The 19,089-nt window shown below is 41.7% G+C and overlaps 1 protein-coding gene across 1 annotated transcript in view; it reads right to left on the bottom strand.

Annotated features, from left to right (window-relative positions):
- The window catches only part of LOC135508471 (MAM domain-containing glycosylphosphatidylinositol anchor protein 2-like), a 219,020-nt gene extending 201,270 nt beyond the window's left edge, over positions 1 to 17,750 (bottom strand). The window contains exon 1 of the mRNA XM_064928684.1: positions 16,900 to 17,750. Within this exon, the coding sequence (XP_064784756.1) occupies positions 16,900 to 16,972 (73 nt within the window). The 5' untranslated portion in view covers positions 16,973 to 17,750. The remainder of the gene's footprint in view (positions 1 to 16,899) is intronic.
- Positions 17,751 to 19,089: the final 1,339 nt, after the last annotated feature.

Here is a 19,089-nt window from a genome sequence, read left to right as displayed (position 1 = left end):
AGGTTAGGGGGGACAACACAATGTTTCTACTAAACAATGAATGTCTGCACAAAAATGAAATCACTGGTGAGTATTAAAGGGATAGACCGACCCCCCCCTGCCCAGTTCCTCCAAAACACGGAGACCTAAAGTTTCTGCTTTGTGGCCTCAGATCTGAATTTAACAGAATGTGAATGTTACATAATAGTGTAATACCAATATCCTATAAACATACACTTAATCCAGATACTGTGATCTTTTCCCAGAGGTAACGATTTTTCTCATCTCTAAGATAAAATGTTTTGATGTGGAATATTAATGCTGCCTAATACTATAATCTCTGCCTCGATCCTGCTGTCTGTAAACAGGGGTTACATACTTGTAATGTAAACAGAGATTTCTCTCACTCGTGTTTTATGTCCAATGTACTACAGCATTGACCTGAGTGGACGTCTGGATGAAACACTTGTTGGAGAAAAAAAGCTTTTCAGAATTCATCCGGTAATAACAATGTATGATTTTGTTTGTTTCAATCTCTGGATTGATACAAACACTTTCAATGGCAAGTGATTTGAGTTTGTGTTTCATTTATATACTTCAATAAAATAAATCGGACATCGGTGGCAAACTCTCAACACCGCATCCTCTGTAGATCGTTTGTCTCTGTAGTTTAAACACAGAAATCTACCAATGTATAATTTACCAATGTATAACTGTTTTAGATTGTCAGAGACCATTACTAGTACTTAAAAAATAAATGCCACACACTACTCTTAAGAAAAATGGGTTCCAAAAGGGTTCTTTTGGAACCCATTTTTTGGAACCCCATCTTTTGGAACCCCAAACAGCATTGCTTGCTGGGTTTCTGTACAGCACTTTGAGATATCAGCTGATGTACGAAGGGCTTTATAAATACATTTGATTTGATTTGATTCGGCTGTCCCCATTGTTTTCTGGGGAGAGAACAGGCAAAATGGTAAAGGAGGCGATGCACCTTCCTCTAATGGAATTCTGTCCTCTTTTTTCATGCTAATGTCTTGCAAAGGGCATATATGACGAGGGTAATGTTTAAGAATAATAAATGGTGGGCTCTACCTCGTTGCACTACAACCAATCTTTCGTTTTGTCTCATGTCGAACTGAAACCTTAGGCATGTGTTGGCATAAGTCGTTTTGTCTCATGTCGAACTGAAACCTTAGGCATGTGTTGGCATAAGTCGTTTTGTCTCATGTCGAACTGATACCTTAGGCAAGTCGTTTTGTCTCATGCGAACTGAACCCTTAGTAATGCGTTGGCGTGTCATGGAAGTGAAGTGTGAGGTGCATGCCCGCGCTGGTTAACTTGACACCATTTCTCCTCTTCTGGGATATTTACACACAATGTAGACCAAAGTGTGATGACAGATTTGCTCCCAAGCCGACTATGCCCCTAAGCCATTCTCCACGATGTCCATTCCTTTGCCTTTGATGAGACTGAGGTAGCTACTAGTTAAGGTGAAATACCATAGATAATAATTCACTGTCTGCAGTCAGGCACAGAATGAAGCGCGCCCATATTGCTCCCAGTAATCTGCAGTGCTATATCCTCATTAACAGTCCTTACCACTTGTTAACATGCATTCCCTCTAAATCTACAGCTAATGGCTTGATAAACACAGAAACAGAGAGAGCGCTAACCGAAACCCACTGGGGGTAACCTCCAATGTTACTTTTAGACTTTATAAGTCTCTCCCACGGTCTGCAGACCAGAGGCAGTCTATCCAGCAGACTACACTGTAGAGCCACAAGGCTATATAGAGAGTGTGGTACGCTCAGCCGAACACACCATTTGGTGCTCACTGCCTGCCCTCCAGGACATCTACAACACTAGGTTGTCATAGGAAGGCCATGAAGATCATCAAGGACCTCAGCCACCCGAAACCACGGCCTGTTCTCCCCACCTCCATCGCTGTATAGGAGTATCATGGCAAAAACTGTCAGACTGGCCAATAGCTCCTACCCCTGAGACCAACAGGCTGCTGAATAGCCAATAGGCAGCTACCTGCTCCTCCCTGTCCCCCTCCTTCACCCCCGACTTCCCAAAACAACAGCCACCTACACGTTTCATTCTTTGTCAGAGTAAAGCTCTGTAGAATGCAGCTGTGTTGTACTGTAAGGGCTTTAGCAATGTTGTGGACAGTACTAAAAAGCTACAGCTATTTGTATCATCATGTTCATGTAAAACATGTTGGTTCCGTAGTTCTGATGCTTGTACCTTATCAAGTCTTATTTATTCCTCGGGAATCAGTCCAGTCAATAATTCCAGAACATTCTGAGAAACAGTATGTTACATAATCAATGCTGGGCTTTTTCTGGGTTTTAAATGTAAAGCTTGATATCCTCCTGATCCTAGAGAGGTTGGTGATGCTCCAACGTCCCGTCATCATAATGCCAAACGCTGAGCAGCACTTCCTTTTTGGCATAATAATAAAAGCAGTGACATAACAATATTTAAAAATATATATATATATATATATATTCAGTAGTCTGTCACGGTTTTCTGTAGGTGAAAGAGAGTCAGACCAAAATGTGGCGTGGCTATTACGATCCATGTTAAATGAAACAGAAGAAAACACGAATCAAAATACAAAACAAACAAACGTAACACGAAAACCGAAACAGCCTAATACTGGTGCAAACTAGCACACGACAGACCTAAGGACAGGAAAAGGAACAATCCCCCCCCCCCCCACAAAACCCAACACCAAACAGGCACCTAAATATGGTTCCCAATCAGAGACAATGACTAACACCTGCCTCTGATTGAGAACCATATCAGGCCTAACACAGAAACAGACAAACTAGACACACAACATAGAATGCCCACTCAGATCACACCCTGACCATACAAAACATAAACATACAAAGCAAACTATGGTCAGGGTGTGACATAGTCGTCTGTGTTATTACTTAACCTTCCCATTTTCGAACCGGTCTAGTAAAATGGATTAGAAATGCAACACAATATTGACCGAAAGAAAAAAATACAAAACTGAGAACCGAATTTCGTTGAGGCATCTGTCCATCATATTAGTGAGATTATGAAGGTTTTCCCGTATCGGCTAGTTGATGGGAAGCTTTACACAGCACCTTTAAGTGATATTGATTGGATTGATATGATATGCTTTGAAAACATTGTTTCTCTGGACAAGCTCGAATCTACCTTTGTAAAGGAACCGTACCATCACGGGTGGATGCCTCCCAAAGACATTTAATATAAGCATTAATAATAGATGACATAGACGCTGCTCGAGGACTACATCAACAATATTTAGGTATCCAAACTCCTTCTCATAAGATCATGGACACCACTACACCCCAAGGGGAATTCTTTATGAGCATCGAATGATATGATGCTGTAGGAAATCTGCAAAGTGTACAGTTTCTGCAGTTGAAAATACATGCAGGATAAAAAATATCACATTTTGACATAGAAGGTACAAATAGCACTTGATCAAACACAATCAGAGGGAAAGTATTACTGGTTGAATAAATATGCCTTATTGTGTAGTAGACAGCAATGCCAACATACAGTGCCTTCAGAAATTATTCACACCCCTTGACTTTTTCCACATCTTGTTGTGTTACAGTCTGAATTTAAAATGGATTAAATAGAGATTTTTTTGGGGGGGTCACTGGCCTACACATAATGTCAAAGCAGAATTATGTTTTTTGAAAAAAATAAAAAAATAAAAGCTGAAATGTCTTGAGTCAATAATTAATCAACTCCTAAATAACGTCAGGAGTAAACATTTGCTTAACAAGTCACATAATAAGTTACATGGACTCACCCTGTGTGTAATAATAGTGTTTAACATGATCTTTTGAATGACTACCTCATCGCTGTACCCCACACATAAAATTACCTGTTAGGTCGCTCAGTCGAGCAGTGAACTTCAAACACAGATTCAACCACAAAGACCAGGGAGGTTTTCCAATGCCTCGCAAATACTAACCTAATTGACAGAGTGAAAAGAAAGAATCTTGTACAGAATAAAAATATTCCAAAACATGTATCCTGTTTGCAACAAAGGTACTAAAGTAAAACTGCAAAAAAATGTTGCAAAGAAATCTACTTTATGTCCTGAATACAAAGTGTCATAACGCAAATCCAACACAACACATCACTGGGTAACACTCTTCATATTCTCAACCATGGTGGTGGCTGCATCATATTATGGGTATGCTTGTCATCGGCAAGGGAGTTTTTTTATGATAAACAGAAACGGAGTAGAAGTAAGAGCAGGCAAAATCCTAGAGGAAAAACTGGTTCAGTCTGCTTTCCATCAGACACAGAGACAAATTCACCTTTCAGCAGGACAATAACCTAAAACACAAGGCCAAATCTACACTGGAGTTGCTTACCAATATGACATTGAATTCTCCTGAATGGCCTCGTTACAGTTTTGACTTAAATCATCTTGAAAGTCTATGGCAAGACTTGAAAATGGCTGTCTAGCAATGATCAACAACCAACTTGACAGAGCTTGAAGAATTTAAAAAATAATAATATGCAAATATTATATAATCCAGGAGTGCAACGCTCTTAGAGACTCACCAAGAAAGACTCACAGCTTTTAGAGACTTCCCCAGAAAGACACACAGCTCTTAGAGACTCACCCAGAAAGACACACAGCTCTTAGAGACTTCCCCAGAAAGACACACAGCTCTTAGAGACTCACCCAGAAAGACACACAGCTCTTAGAGACTCACCCAGAAAGACACACAGCTCTTAGAGACTCACCCAGAAAGACACACAGCTCTTAGAGACTCACCCAGAAAGATTCACAGCTCTTAGAGACTCACCAAGAAAGACTCACAGCTTTTAGAGACTTCCCCAGAAAGACACACAGCTCTTAGAGACTCACCCAGAAAGACACACAGCTCTTAGAGACTCACCCAGAAATACACACAGCTCTTAGAGACTTCCCCAGAAAGACACACATCTCTTAGAGACTCACTCAGAAAGACTCACAGCTCACAGTTTTCACATTGCTGCCAAAGGTGATTCTAACATGTATTGACTCAGGGGTGTGAATACTTATACAAATGAGATATTTCTTCATGTCATCTTCAATACATTTGCTAAAATGTATAAAAACATGTTTTCACTTTGTCATTATGGGGTATTGTGTGTAGATGGGTGAGAAAACATATTTAATCTGTGTTGAATTCAGGCTGTAACAAAATGTGGAATAAATCAAGGGGTATTTCTAAAGGCACTGCACTGTATGTACTAATGTAGCCAGGATTCTGTATGTTCATGTTTGTCTATCAATAATGCATGCAGAACCCATTGCCGTAGGGTTTATCAGAACCACAGTACTGTGCAAAGCCAGCCAATAATAATCTTTGGCTTTAACCGGTGGCCTCCAGATGTGAGGATGACTGATTTCTCCACTACACCCTCTGGTGCGTGAGTGGTGAGGAGGTGTCCTCTGCGTAATGAGGGTAATAACAGGAAGAAGGCGAGCTGGAAAAGAAGCAGGCCAGGCTGCCGGCCAAGCCTCACCACTCAATGTTATACGGGCCCACTCTCTCCGGAGGACACAGCAGTGGAAATGGACAGGGCATCTCCTTAAACCAATGGGATACATCACTGATTCTGATATCCTAATATGTCCAATAGCAGTACCACCTGCGGCTATTTCATTCTTGTCCAGGCAAGTCACAAATATCATATACCATGTGACATGATATATCAATATATTGTAAATACAGTGCCATACAGAACTATCCCACAAAGGCTTAAACTGATATTCACAAAAAGAGGTGTGTATTTTGCACAAATCTGCTATCTGTCACCTTCAATTCACGTTTAAAGTCGTATAGCCACCGTCAGAGATTGTCCCCTTGGAGAGAGATGTTAACAAGAGGTCCTGTCAATGGGAAGAAAAATGACTCGGATTTATCTTGTTCAACTGAAGTTATAATAAACTGAACAACATTGTAAAAACGCAACGTGCAACAATTTCTACAGTTTTACTGAGTTACAGTTCATATAAGGAAATCAGCCAATCGAAATAAATGCATTAAAGCCTAAATATATGTATTTCACATGACTGGGCAGGGGTGCAGCCATGGGCGGGCCTTGGAGGGCATAGGGACACCCACTGGGGAGCCAGGCCCAGCCAATCAGAATCAGTTTTTTTCCCCCCACGAAAGGGCTTTATTACTGACAGAAATACATTGAAATACTCCTCAGTGCCCTCATCACCAGTTCAGCTCATGAAACATGGGACCAACACGTTACATGTTGCGTTTAGATTTTTGTTCGTATACTCAATTTCTACCATATGGACCATGTGACTAATTGAAGTGTTTGGCATTGTGTGGCAACGAATCAAAAAAAAAGATCTGCTAACGGCAACAGAATATCAGTGTCGGACTCTCTTAGTGCGAGTCAGCAGTCGAACACTGAACCCGCGGAAAGATAGTGGCTTTTCAACTTAATTGAGAGGGCTTCAGTTTTTCCTCATCTGTAACTGGCTTCTCCAGTGCTCTGTGAACCGAGCATTTGCCTAATCTGTGTGTGTTGATAACACATCCAGCACTCTCTCTCTCTCTCTGGCAGATGGCTTCCTAAGGCCAAAGAATGCCATTATGTGGGCAGTGCAGATTAACCAGGGACAAATGAGCAGATACATTAAGTCACACAATATCACTGTCTGTCAACAAACTGCTGCAGTTGTCCTTACATGCAATATATTCTATCCTATCATAAAATATATAATGTCCTATATGTAATACATCCAAGAATATTTCAGTCAATGAGAGGGATGTGAATGCAATAACAATGTAAATGCCAAGATGTGGTGAAAATAAGGTTGTGTAAGAGACCTATTTTCCATGTTCCAACCAACCGTATAATAGAGTAATTCATATGTGTGGTTATGTAACTGTGTATCACAACAATCTTGACTCTTTAGCAGATGATAATTAGCTGGGAAACAGAGAGGAGAATAAATAAAAAATATTATTACATTACAATGAATCATTGAATTATGGAGACTTTTCATTGCGAGTCAGATAATCCTCAAAATGCTACTGAAAATCACCCCGTCGAACTGTTCACTTTTATTCCTGTCTTGACCTCGCCGTTAGCCTCTCGGGTGGCTTCTTATGCTCAAAGTATCGATGGTGAAGATACCATGCTCAGAGCTGCTCATACAGTAATTTAATTCCAAATGAAAATAAATAGTCAGCGAAAAATATATACTTAGTATAATGGGTACTGTGCTCTCAACCTCACAACCACCTCTCAATATCACAGAAATATCTATTTCAAAGCTTGGCTTCTCTTCAGTGGACAGTGTGAACAAGCACTGTGGAAAACCACGTTACGAAAAGTGCAGCAATCATCTTTATCTACACAGGTTATTTGCAGACCCGCATGGGGTCAAATAGTATTTGTTTTCTTTAGCTGTGCTTGATTGAGCTTGGCTGGCTCAATGGAACGAACGGTCTCAGAAATGCGAACCCTGTCCATCTGGCACTCCAAGGAAGGCTCAATCAAATGCTCAAAGAGTATTTTAAAGACAATCAATACTGTTTGGACACAGTTCCGGTTATTTGTACAGGCCTCAGCTGTTCCAGCATTCTGTTCTTAAGCTCTTAGGGATCCTAGAGGTTTCCCTCTTGTCTGTCGCTGTGCAAAGTCAGCTGTGCTCATTGGGACTGACGTCAAACAGTGACCTGACGTCATCCGACCTGATCCCCGAGCGCTGGGATTAACCCCTGGTACAGCACATGCATTGTTGCTTTCACTGACCCAGCATCACCAGTCATTTTAATCACGGCAGTCCCTGTAATGCTGAGCAATGCATGCTCGAGATGTGACAAGTGTCTTAATAATACAATCTAATGGCAGCAGCTGCTTTAAAAATACACTTTTCTCTGTGAACAATGACTATTTTTGTTTGCAGAGGCTAGCGAAAGGAAGCGATTGAGCGATTGTTTGTCTTGTGAAGTATCTTATTCTGTGGTAGTGTGCTGTAACTAAAGTACATTACCGCCTCATCACAGCTAAATGATTCATGAAAATGATCACTGGGACATTTTTGATTCTCTGGTCTGCAGATGGTTGAACCTACAGTACAGTACTGCTGCACCAACAAGGCATAATATACTGTGTTAAAGCATGGAATACTGACTTGAAGCATTCAGGCTCAGGGGTCAATGTTCACACCACCCACTGAAAGACTGCAGACTGATCGTATGCCTTCGAGAAATGCCTTATTGTTACTTTAACTGAGCCGAATGCTCCACATAGCGGCGTATACTTCTGTTTGTTGCAGTGTGTTCCCAAGGCGATAAACTAACTGAATGTGACTAGGGAATCGGGTATCTCTGCGGCCCGTGGTTATAAGTTTGTGTCGATTACATGAGGCAGAGGCAACGTCATCAATGAAAAAGGGTTGAAGATGTGGGCATATGTTTGTGTAGAAAAATCTGAATGAATTTGACCTGCCTTTATTCAGTAACACAGTATCTAGTCTTGTGTTACCATACTCCCAAGTGTAGGAAGCCTGGAGCTGAGGCTACAGCGTATCTGACCCATGGATCAAGTCTACCCCTCTGAGGATCTGTAGAATAGAGAGAAGCAGGTGGGTGAGAAAAGACTCGTTTGAATATGGTTCACACTGCTAGGGAGTGAGAGGGCCCGGATCCAAGAGAATTGGATGAAGAACTAAGAACTTAAGAAAAGGCAACAAAAAAATATGAATCTTTCGCAAATCAGCATTAATTTGAATAGCTTAGAAGTACATTTCATGTCTACGCCATTTTCAATGTTTTGTAGACTTCAAAAGCATTGAAAGAAACGGAAAGCTATGCAACTATATTTTAATGCTGCAGAGATTTATTTGATTTACGGCATTTAATGTAAGCTGCAATTAAATCATTGTCAGTAGCAAATGTACATGATGTATGCCTACTGTCACAGCAGGAATTTACTGAACACTACAAGATACTGTAAAAATCACAATCTCAGTTTGCTACAAAAAAAAAAGTCAAAACGTTACACAGCTTTAAAAAATGTTTTTAAAAAATCATGATTTCCTCACAAGGTATGAACATAACCTACACTATTAGAAAAACAGTTTCAAAAGGGTTCTTCAGCTGTCCCCAAGTGAAAACCCTTTTTGGTTCCACGGTGTCCCCGGTACGTTTGCATAGACCGGTGCGGTACATCCCAGCGCCTCGTATCGGCCGGGCTAGAGTGGGCATCGAGCCAGGTGCCATGAAGCCGGCTCTACGCATCTGGTCTCCAGTGCGTCTCCTCGGGCCAGCATACATGGCACCAGCCTTACACATGGTGTCCCCGGTTCGCCTGCACAGCCCAGTGCATACATGGCACCAGCCTTACGCATGGGGTCTCCGGTTCGCCTGCACAACCCAGTGCATACATGGCACCAGCCTTACGCATGGGGTCCCCGGTTCGCCTGCACAACCCAGTGCATACATGGCACCAGCCTTACGCATGGTGTCCCCGGGTCGCCTGCACAGCCCAGTGCATACATGGCACCAGCCTTACGCATGGGGTCCCCGGTTCGCCTGCACAACCCAGTGCATACATGGCACCAGCCTTACGCATGGGGTCCCCGGTTCGCCTGCACAACCCAGTGCATACATGGCACCAGCCTTAAGCATGGTGTCCCCGGGTCGCCTGCACAGCTCAGTGCGGGCTATTCCACCTCGCCGCACTGGCCTGGCTACGGGGAGCATTCAACCAGGTAAGGTTGGGCAGGCTCGGTGCTCAAGAGCTACAGTGCGCCTTCATGGTCCGGTCTGTCTGGTGCCACCTCCACATACCAGCCCTCCGGTAGCAGCCCCCCGCACCAGGCTGTCTCTCGGTCTTCTCCCTACAGGTGCTCCCGCCTGTCCAGCACTGTAAGAGCCTTCCTCCTCTCCAGCGCTGCCAGAGTCTCCCGTCTGTCCTGAGCTGCCAGAGTCTCCCGTCTGTCCTGAGCTGCCAGAGTCTCCCGTCTGTCCTGAGCTGCCAGAGTCTCCCGTCTGTCCTGAGCTGCCAGAGCCGCAGTCAGCCAGTCTGTCCTGAGCTGTCAGCCAGGAGCCCAGTGCCGTCAGTCAGCCAGGAGCTGCCAGCCAGCCAGGAGCTGCCAGAGCCGTCAGTCAGCCAGGAGCTGCCAGCCAGGCCAGGAGCTGCCAGAGCCGTCAGTCAGCCAGGAGCTGCCAGAGCCGTCAGTCAGCCAGGACCTGCCAGAGCCGTCAGTCAGCCAGGACCTGCCAGAGCCGTCAGTCAGCCAGGACCTGCCAGAGCCGTCAGTCAACATGGAGCTGCCAGAGCCATCAGTCAGCCAGGAGCTGCCAGAGCTCCCTGACACGCCGACGATGCCAGAATCGCCCTTCACTCCAGCGCTGCCAGAGCCTTCCTCCTGCCGGAATCTCCCGTCTGTCTGGCGCTGCCGGAATCTCCCGTCCATTTGAGACCCGTGGCGAGGGTCCTCAGTCCAAGGTCGGCGGCGAGGGTCGCCGTTCTTAAGAGGCCACAGAGGCGAATAAAGAGGTGGAGAAGGACTAGGGTGGAGTGGGGTCCACGTCCCGCGCCAGAACCGCCACCGCGGACAGACACCCTCCCACCTAGACCCTAGGGGGGTGGGGGGGGGGTGTTCTGTTATTTTATCTTTGTTTTAGTATGGTCAGGGCGTGAGTTGGGTGGGCAGTCTGTTTGTTTTTCCATGTTGGTTTTTGAGTTCTGCCTAGTATGGTTCTCAATCAGAAGCAGCTGTCAATTGTTGTCCCTGATTGAGAATCATACTTAGGTAGCCTTTTTCCACCTGGGTTTCATGGGTGTTTATTTCCTGTTTAGTGTTTGTCATTCACCTTACGGGACTGTTCGTTTGTTACTTATTGTTTTTCTTCAGTGTTCATTTTTCTTCATTAAATTATGGATACTTACCACGCTGCGTTTTGGTCCTCTGATCCTTCTCGCTACACCTCCTCAGAAGAGGAGGACAAGATCCCTGACAGACACCATAATCTTTGACACCATACTTGTGCCAGCACTCCAGAGGCAACCATTAGCACCTCAAAAATCCTTCCAGGATGACAATTAATTCAGGCCTTTGTTCTCTCTTTGTCAAACCCATTTAACTTAAACGTTTTTTACATTGATCTTTAAATAAGACACAAAATGAGTATAAGAAAAAGGCTGATCAAAGTTAAACCTGCCTTCAGAATGAAAGTAGTGAGGTTTTCCATTATCAGTCGAAGCCTCTGAATCCATAAGAATTACTATGCATAGTGCATATTTCAAAGCAGTGATATTGTAATTAGGGGCCGAGGAGTGAGTATTAATGTTTGGTATTGGCTGTGATGGAAAAGATGCTGACAGTATAATATTCCTCCAGATTCGTGCAGTACACTATACTACTTTAATACCTGAAGTCTGTCGTTAATGGCAGAGAGAATTTGATCACATAAACCTTTATTTTGGCAAACAGTTGCCTACAGATAAACACGTACAGACAGTAACAACGTGGCAAATCTACAAAACCCTCTTTATGTATTCACAAAAATAAATACAACCGCATTGTCAAAGTAGCCTAAACTATCAGCAATGTTGCCCAATATAACATGTGGTGGGGGAATAAGCTGTGGGGAACAAGTTGGAAAATAGCAATGAACTGATTGATTCAAACACGGACTAATTTCTGTGTTGGCCTGGTACTGCCTCTAAAGATGTGAACTGTAAGTCCTCCAAGGGCACAATATTGCATAAACACGGCTAAACCTAGTACTGTAACACCATATGTGACCAACAGCAGTTGGGTGATTCTCATGAAACCAGTTTTATGTCTGTAGCAAATTGAGTAACAAACCCCATGATGCATCTGCAAAAATCAACTCTCATTTGGAAGACTAAGATGTCTAGTTTTTGGCTAAGTGTATTATTTTAAATACATTTTACATTTTCGACTGAAGTTTGATACATTTTCACCACAAATTGTCATTACCAAAATGTATCTGAAATAAATTATTGAATCATTTTATTCAATTTTATTCAATTTTACTTTAGAAAAGCCAAATTTATTTGAATAAAACACAACATATATTGCTGTAGTTTGTCCATAAATCATACAAATTGTATACTTGTTGAAGTTAACATTAAACTATACTATTTATTATGTAAAAACACAGTGTTTGATACACCAGTTTCAGATAAAATGCATATAAATTGTGTTATGCAGTTTGCCCAAAGGATCCCATTCAATCCAGAACATCTAAAAATACCTTACAAAACAAATATTCACATCCTAATACACCAATACTACTTGTAAAAACTTTGGATGAAGTATTACCTTTGTTACTGTTACATTTAGGTCCAGTTTCGACTTTTGAAAATACATGCACGTAATTACAGTACTTTAATAAATTGCATTAAGATCAGTGATTTTTGTATAATAGCAAACTGATACAAATCAGTAAAAATGTTCATGACAAACTATGCACACACATTATCGAAACATGCAGTCTCATCTCTGATACCTGCTCATCATCACAGTAATGCACCAATATTTAGGAAATAATCAAAAAATTAAACAAGCAATTTTGGCGTAATCGGATAGTGTGACTTTGGTTCTTTATCTAAATGTGTGAAAATCAATACAATTAAAAAATAACATGCATATAGACAAGTGATTATGACAACAACAACAAAAGGTTGTGTTACAATAATGAGAAATTAAGAAATACATCTTAATAATTGCATGTTCAGTGTTGAGTTTAACTTAGGCCTTTTCATAAGGGGAGCAATGTTAAAAAAATACTAGAAAGTGATTTGTTTATTACTTTTTGGAATTTGAAAACTGTTGCGGTAATAATCACTTCTGTGTTGGTAGTTGTGGAAATTGTAGTCAAATGGCATAATATTTGATTTAAAAAATATGCATAATAATTATTAAATAAAAAAGTAAAGATCCTAATCTCAGTGATCTAAGAGGAAATTTAGTGAAAAATGACACTTGAGAATTTTGGGGTCAGATGCCAGTTTCGTGAGAATGACCCAGTTGTGGCTAGTATTTGAAGTCTTGCAGAACTAATGCTTTGTAGATTATAGATCTTAGGGGTGGGTGGTCAAAAGGGACGTCAAGGGAAAAAGACCAATCACAACCCTAAGTGATGTAGACCCACAACTGTACACCCTAAGTGATGTAGACCCACTACTGTATACCCTAAGTGATGTAGACCCACTACTGTACACCCTAAGTAATGTAGAACCACTACTGTACACCCTAAGTGATGTAAAACCACTACTGTATACCCTAAGTGATGTAGACCCACTACAGTACACCCTAAGTGATGTAGACCCACTACTGTATACCCTAAGTGATGTAGACCCACTACTGTATACCCTGAGTGATGTAGACCCACTACTGTATACCCTAAGTGATGTAGACCCACTACAGTACACCCTAAGTGATGTAGACCTACTACAGTACACCCTAAGTGGGTTTGCTGTTAGCCAATTAGGCCTGATGTTATTATGGTGCTATATTCCTATTATAGAAGTACATTAAAATGCACCAATAGCCACCAGAAGCTATAAGAAAAAGCGTTGTACATTTTCCTCTAATTTGGATGGTTCCCTGTACAATAGCAAATCATCTTTCCTTTAAGCAACACCATATGGCATCTGTCATATCCCAGTAGGAAAACCCTCATACAGGTTGGGTCACGTGTAACATATGGCAAAACAGTGCTGCTTGGTTGAGCAATATATACTACAGCTTTGGTCAAAAGGTCTGGAACTTTCTGCTCGTCCTCAACCTGTACCCAGAGAATAGCTGATTGGTCCAGCTGTTCTCCATCAACTGCTACATGTGGCAGAATCATCCTGAAAGCCTCACAGGCCTTTGTTAAAAATGTTCCCCCGTTTGCATTGGGGTTTGTGGATTGGGAACTTGTTAAGACGGGGAAAAGTGTAGACTCCCTGTATGTGAGTGGACTACAGTCAATGCCAAGAGGTCTGAACCTTTATGGTACAGGGGACAGTGCCCTCGACGCACCCCATAATCACAGGCAGGGCTCCTGAATCATTCCCAACTCTGGCTATTGGCCAACCTATGGTTTCAATCATGGATTAAGTTAAACAATGGATCAAATATGGCACAACATACAGTTCAAGTCAGAAGTTTACATACACCTTAGCCAAATACATTTAAAGTCAGTTTTACACAATTCCTGACATTTAATCCTAGTAAAAAATATTTGTCTTAGGATAGTTAGGATCACCACTTTATTTTAAGAATGTGAAATGTCAGAATAATAGTACAGAGAGTGATTTATTTCAGCTTTTATTTATTTCATTACATTCCCAGTGGGTCAGAGGTTTCCATATAGTCAATTAGTATTTGTTAGCATTGCCTTGAAATGGTTTAACTTTGGTCAAAAGTTTTGAGTAGCCTTCCACAACCTTCCCACAATAAATTGGGTGAATTTTGGCCCATTCCTCCTGACAGAGCTGGTTTAACTGAGTCAAGTTTGTAGGCTTCCTTGCTCGCACACACTTTTTCAGTTCTGCCCACAAATGTTCTATAGGACTGAGGTCAGGGCTTTGTGATGGCCACTCCAATACCTCGACTTTGTTGTCTTTAAGCCATTTTCCACAACTTCGGAAGTATGCTTGGTGTCATTGTCCATTTGGAAAAAACATTTGCAACCAAGCTTTAACTTCCTGCCCGATGTCTTGAGATGTTGCTTCGATATATCCACATAATTTTCCTGCCTCATGATGCCATTTATTTTGTGAAGTGCACCAGTCCCTCCTGCAGCAAAGCACCCCCACAACATGATGCTGCCACCCCCGTGCTTCACGGTTGGGATGGTGTTCTTTGGCTTGCAAGCCTCGCCCTTTTTCCTCTAAACATAACGATGGTCATTATGGCCAAACAGTTATATTTTTGTTTCATCAGACCAGAGGACATTTCTCCAAAAAATACAATCTTTGTCCCCATGGCAGTTTTAGAGCAGTGGCTTCTTCCTTGCTGAGCGGCCTTACGGGTTATGTAGATATAGAACTTGTTTTACTGTGGATATATTTACTTTGTACCGGTTTCCTCCAGAATCTTCACAAGGTCCTTTGCTGTTGTTCTGGGATAAATTTGCACTTCTCGAACCAAAGTACGTTCATCTCTAGGAGACAGAACGCGTCTCCTTCCTGAGCGGTATGACAGTTGCGTAGTCCCATGGTGTTTATACTTGCATACTATTGTTTGTACAGATGAACGTGGTACCTTCAGGCATTTGGAAATTGCTCACAAAGATGAACCAGACTTGTGAAGGTTTACACATTTTTTTCTAAGGTCTTGGCTGAATTCTTTTGATTTTCCCATGATGTCAAGCAAAGAGGCACTGAGTTTGAAGGTAGGCCTTGAAATACATCCACAGGTACACCTCCAATTGACTCAAGTGATGTCAATTAGCCTATCAGAAGCTTCTAAAGCCATGACATAATTTTCTGGAATTTTCCAAGCTGTTTAAAGGCACAGTCAACTTAGTGTATGTAAACTTCTGACCCACTAAAATTGTGATACAGTGAGTTAGTTATAAGTGAAATAATCTGTCTGTAAACAATTGTTGGAAAATTACTTGCCATGCGCAAAGTAGATGTCCTAACCGACTTGCCAAAACTATAGTTTGGAGTGGTTGAAAAACTAGTTTTAATGACTCCAACCTAAGTGTATGTAAACTAGTTTTAATGACTCCGACCTAAGTGTATGTAAACTAGTTTTAATGACTCCGACCTAAGTGTATGTAAACTAGTTTTAATGACTCCGACCTAAGTGTATGTAAACTAGTTTTAATGATTCCAACCTAAGTGTATGTAAACTAGTTTTAATGACTCCGACCTAAGTGTATGTAAACTAGTTTTAATGACTCCGACCTAAGTGTATGTAAACTAGTTTTAATGACTCCGACCTAACTGTATGTAAACTAGTTTTAATGACTCCGACCTAACTGTATATAAACTAGTTTTAATGACTCCAACCCGAGTGTATGTAAACTAGTTTTAATGACTCTGACCTAAGTGTATGTAAACTTCCGACTTCAACTGTATACAGTCATGGGACTGACAGAGAATCTGACAGAGAATCTGGGGCGACAAATTCTCAATACCAGTGATTTGATCTTGTAAAATTATTAGTCTCTGGGATCGACATTGAGCTAATGATTATTAATAGGCAATAAAATGGGGTAATGAAACTATTTCAATATCATTTCTGGGTCTTGGTTTTAAAGGCCCGCAATTGCATTATTGCTCATATAAAATGATTTTCACATTCCAAACTTCAACATTCAATTGACCCTTTTCTCTAACCATTCAGATTTGATAGACTCCAACATTTAGATATATCAATAAGGATTTATATACATGATTCCATCAAATTCCACCAGCTCTACACGTCAGATTCGATGTTGATGCCTTTGCCAGGCTCTCGCTGCCTTGGGTGGTAGATGAGGCTTGGCAATCGGTCTTGGGTTGATGCCAGTCGATTTACAGCACGCACTAACGCTGTGGTGGAATAATATAAGTTTGTACCAATAAAATCACATAATCGATTGGATATCGTTGTTTTTTAAACGCTCAGAAACAGTGCCAATGCTACGCTGGTGCGTTCCTTAACCAGCCATGCACCATAGGTTTGAATAGCCCAATGCCCTGAGAGCACCTGTGGTTTCAGCGAGCCAGCGTCTTAATGCTGACATAGAGTACATATAGGCTACCTGTTGTAGTTTACAATTCTACAGAAAACAGAGCTGGACCGTACAGCATACATTTTGCATTCGACTCAATTTTCACAAGGTCAAGTTGGTGGTATTAATGATAGCTGTTGGGTATTTAGAAATGCGTTTGGCTTACCATAGACTCCTTGGCAATGAATGCCCTCCAAAAAGATGTTGAACAGCCACAAGAGACCGAAAACTAAACCCATCTTCACGTTAATGTCAACATATCCACTTCGATGGTGATAGGTTCTTCCCAAGGCGAGATGCAGCCTGTCGGAACTCAGTTCCCGCGGTTCCGCACCAGGATTCAGCGTAAATCTGGTTGAGACACCATTGACACCGGGTAACGAATGTTTATTTGATGCTCTATGAAATTAATTTGATTCTGTCAATATTTCAGTGGGAGCAGGGACAGCAGGTAATAGCATAAATGATTCACAGCGATGGATAACAACTGGTAAATGTTGTGCCTACAATGGCACATCAGTCAAAATCGCCAATGTCCGTGCATACTTTGAAGCCTCAACAGGATCTCCTTGATTGTGACATTGTAAAAGTAACCGAGAATGCAACGCCGATAATTCTTTCGAGAAAACGCTTATACCGATTCCAGCAGCTTCCATTGCTAAACGGAGATTAAAGACATTCTGATATCCACTTGCGGCTTTCCCTCCCCTCTCAAAGGCTTGCCACAGTGTTCCGAGGACAGCGAGGCAAAAGGTTTTCCTAGAAGCTGACACTGAGCCGCTGGATGTGACGCGTTCATGCTAGCACTATGGCCAAAGACCGTGAACGTGCCATCCCCGGCGGATAATAAATCCCGGTTTTAGAAGCGTATTTGACTCATGATGCAGGTTACCTAAAACCTCGAGTTTGTCTTTCGAAATAGCAAACGACGATTCGTCGTTACGTGCGCGTTTTAATCTGAAAGTGTCTTGTACAAATTATTATTTGAAGAGGATGTGTTGGTTCTGAGATGGTCAGTAATGCTGTGCACTACGTACTGCGCTGAAACGACAAGCCTCCGCTTCCCGCTGACATCTAGTGCATGACTCCTCATAGTCCGGGGCCTTAGCGAAAACAACGGTATGAAGCAGATACAAGCATGGAATTTGGTACAAACACACCGCAGGTGATGTGAAAACATCCCAGAGGGGGTGCCAATTTCAAACTGAAAAAGGAGAATTCCAAATGGCTGCCATAATAGCTATTTGACTATTAAACACTGTAATGCAACAGATAAAAGCATTACATTGGGAATAAACATTTGTCAGATCATATGAAAATATCCTAGAAGGGCTGGCCATTTCAAAATTGACCAGGAAGAAGAATTAAAAATGGCCGCTGATGGAGACAGTAGTACATCCATAGTCATATTTAAAACAGCTTATTATGTGATATTTTTTTTAAACAAAAATAAATAAATCAAGTAATAATACATCCAATGTATTCCATAAGTTCTGATTAGTGAAGAAAATACTTAGGGCCCTGGTTCACATATGCCAGCACAATGGCATAATGCGGTGTATGACCATCCAGCATCCTGGCATTGAGTTTTCTGCATGCTTTGTCAGCCTCAGGTAAGAGTGTCAATAAAAGTGTCAAGGAATCAACTGTTTTAGCCCATCCAAATCTTTCTGGTGAAGGTGCTAATTAGATGGATTCAGACCTATTGACAAAATGCCTGTTTGGTACGCTGCTGTGTTTGAATGTTGCAACAGTGCAGCTTGTGTCAAAGACCCCAGCCACCCCTGTCATAGACTGTTCTCTCTACTACCGCATGGCAAGCAGTACTGGAGTGCTAAGACAAAAAGGCTTCTCAACAGTTTTTACCCCCAAGCCATAAGACAACTGAACAGGTAATCAAATGACCACCCGGACTATTTGGATTGTGCCCCCACCCCTCCCCAACCCCTATTTTACGCTACTGCTACTCTCTGTTCATCATATATGCAGAGTCACTTTAACCATATCTACATGTACATACTACCTCAATCAGCCGACTAACCGGTGCCTGTATATATGTAGCCTCGCAACTGTTATTTTTCACTGTCGTTTTACTGTTGTTTTTATTTCTTTACTTACCTATTGTTTACCTAATACCTTTTTTGCACTGTTGGTTAGAGCTTGTAAGTAAGCATTTCACTTTAAGGTCTACCTACACCTGTTCTTTTCAGTGAACATGACAAATAAACTTTGATTTGAAAAGCTATTGTTAGTTATTAGGATTTCTGAGAAAGTCAGAACTTACATAGAAGCTTGGTTATCTTCACAACGTTTTTTCGGATGACTTGTTCTTGTCTCTTGAGATTTTGGCATCGAA

Source organism: Oncorhynchus masou, chromosome 21 (genome assembly GCF_036934945.1).
Source record: "Oncorhynchus masou masou isolate Uvic2021 chromosome 21, UVic_Omas_1.1, whole genome shotgun sequence".
NCBI lineage: Eukaryota > Metazoa > Chordata > Actinopteri > Salmoniformes > Salmonidae > Oncorhynchus > Oncorhynchus masou.
The sequence above is the reverse complement of the archived record's forward strand: the minus strand, read 5'-3'. Positions and strand labels throughout refer to the sequence as shown.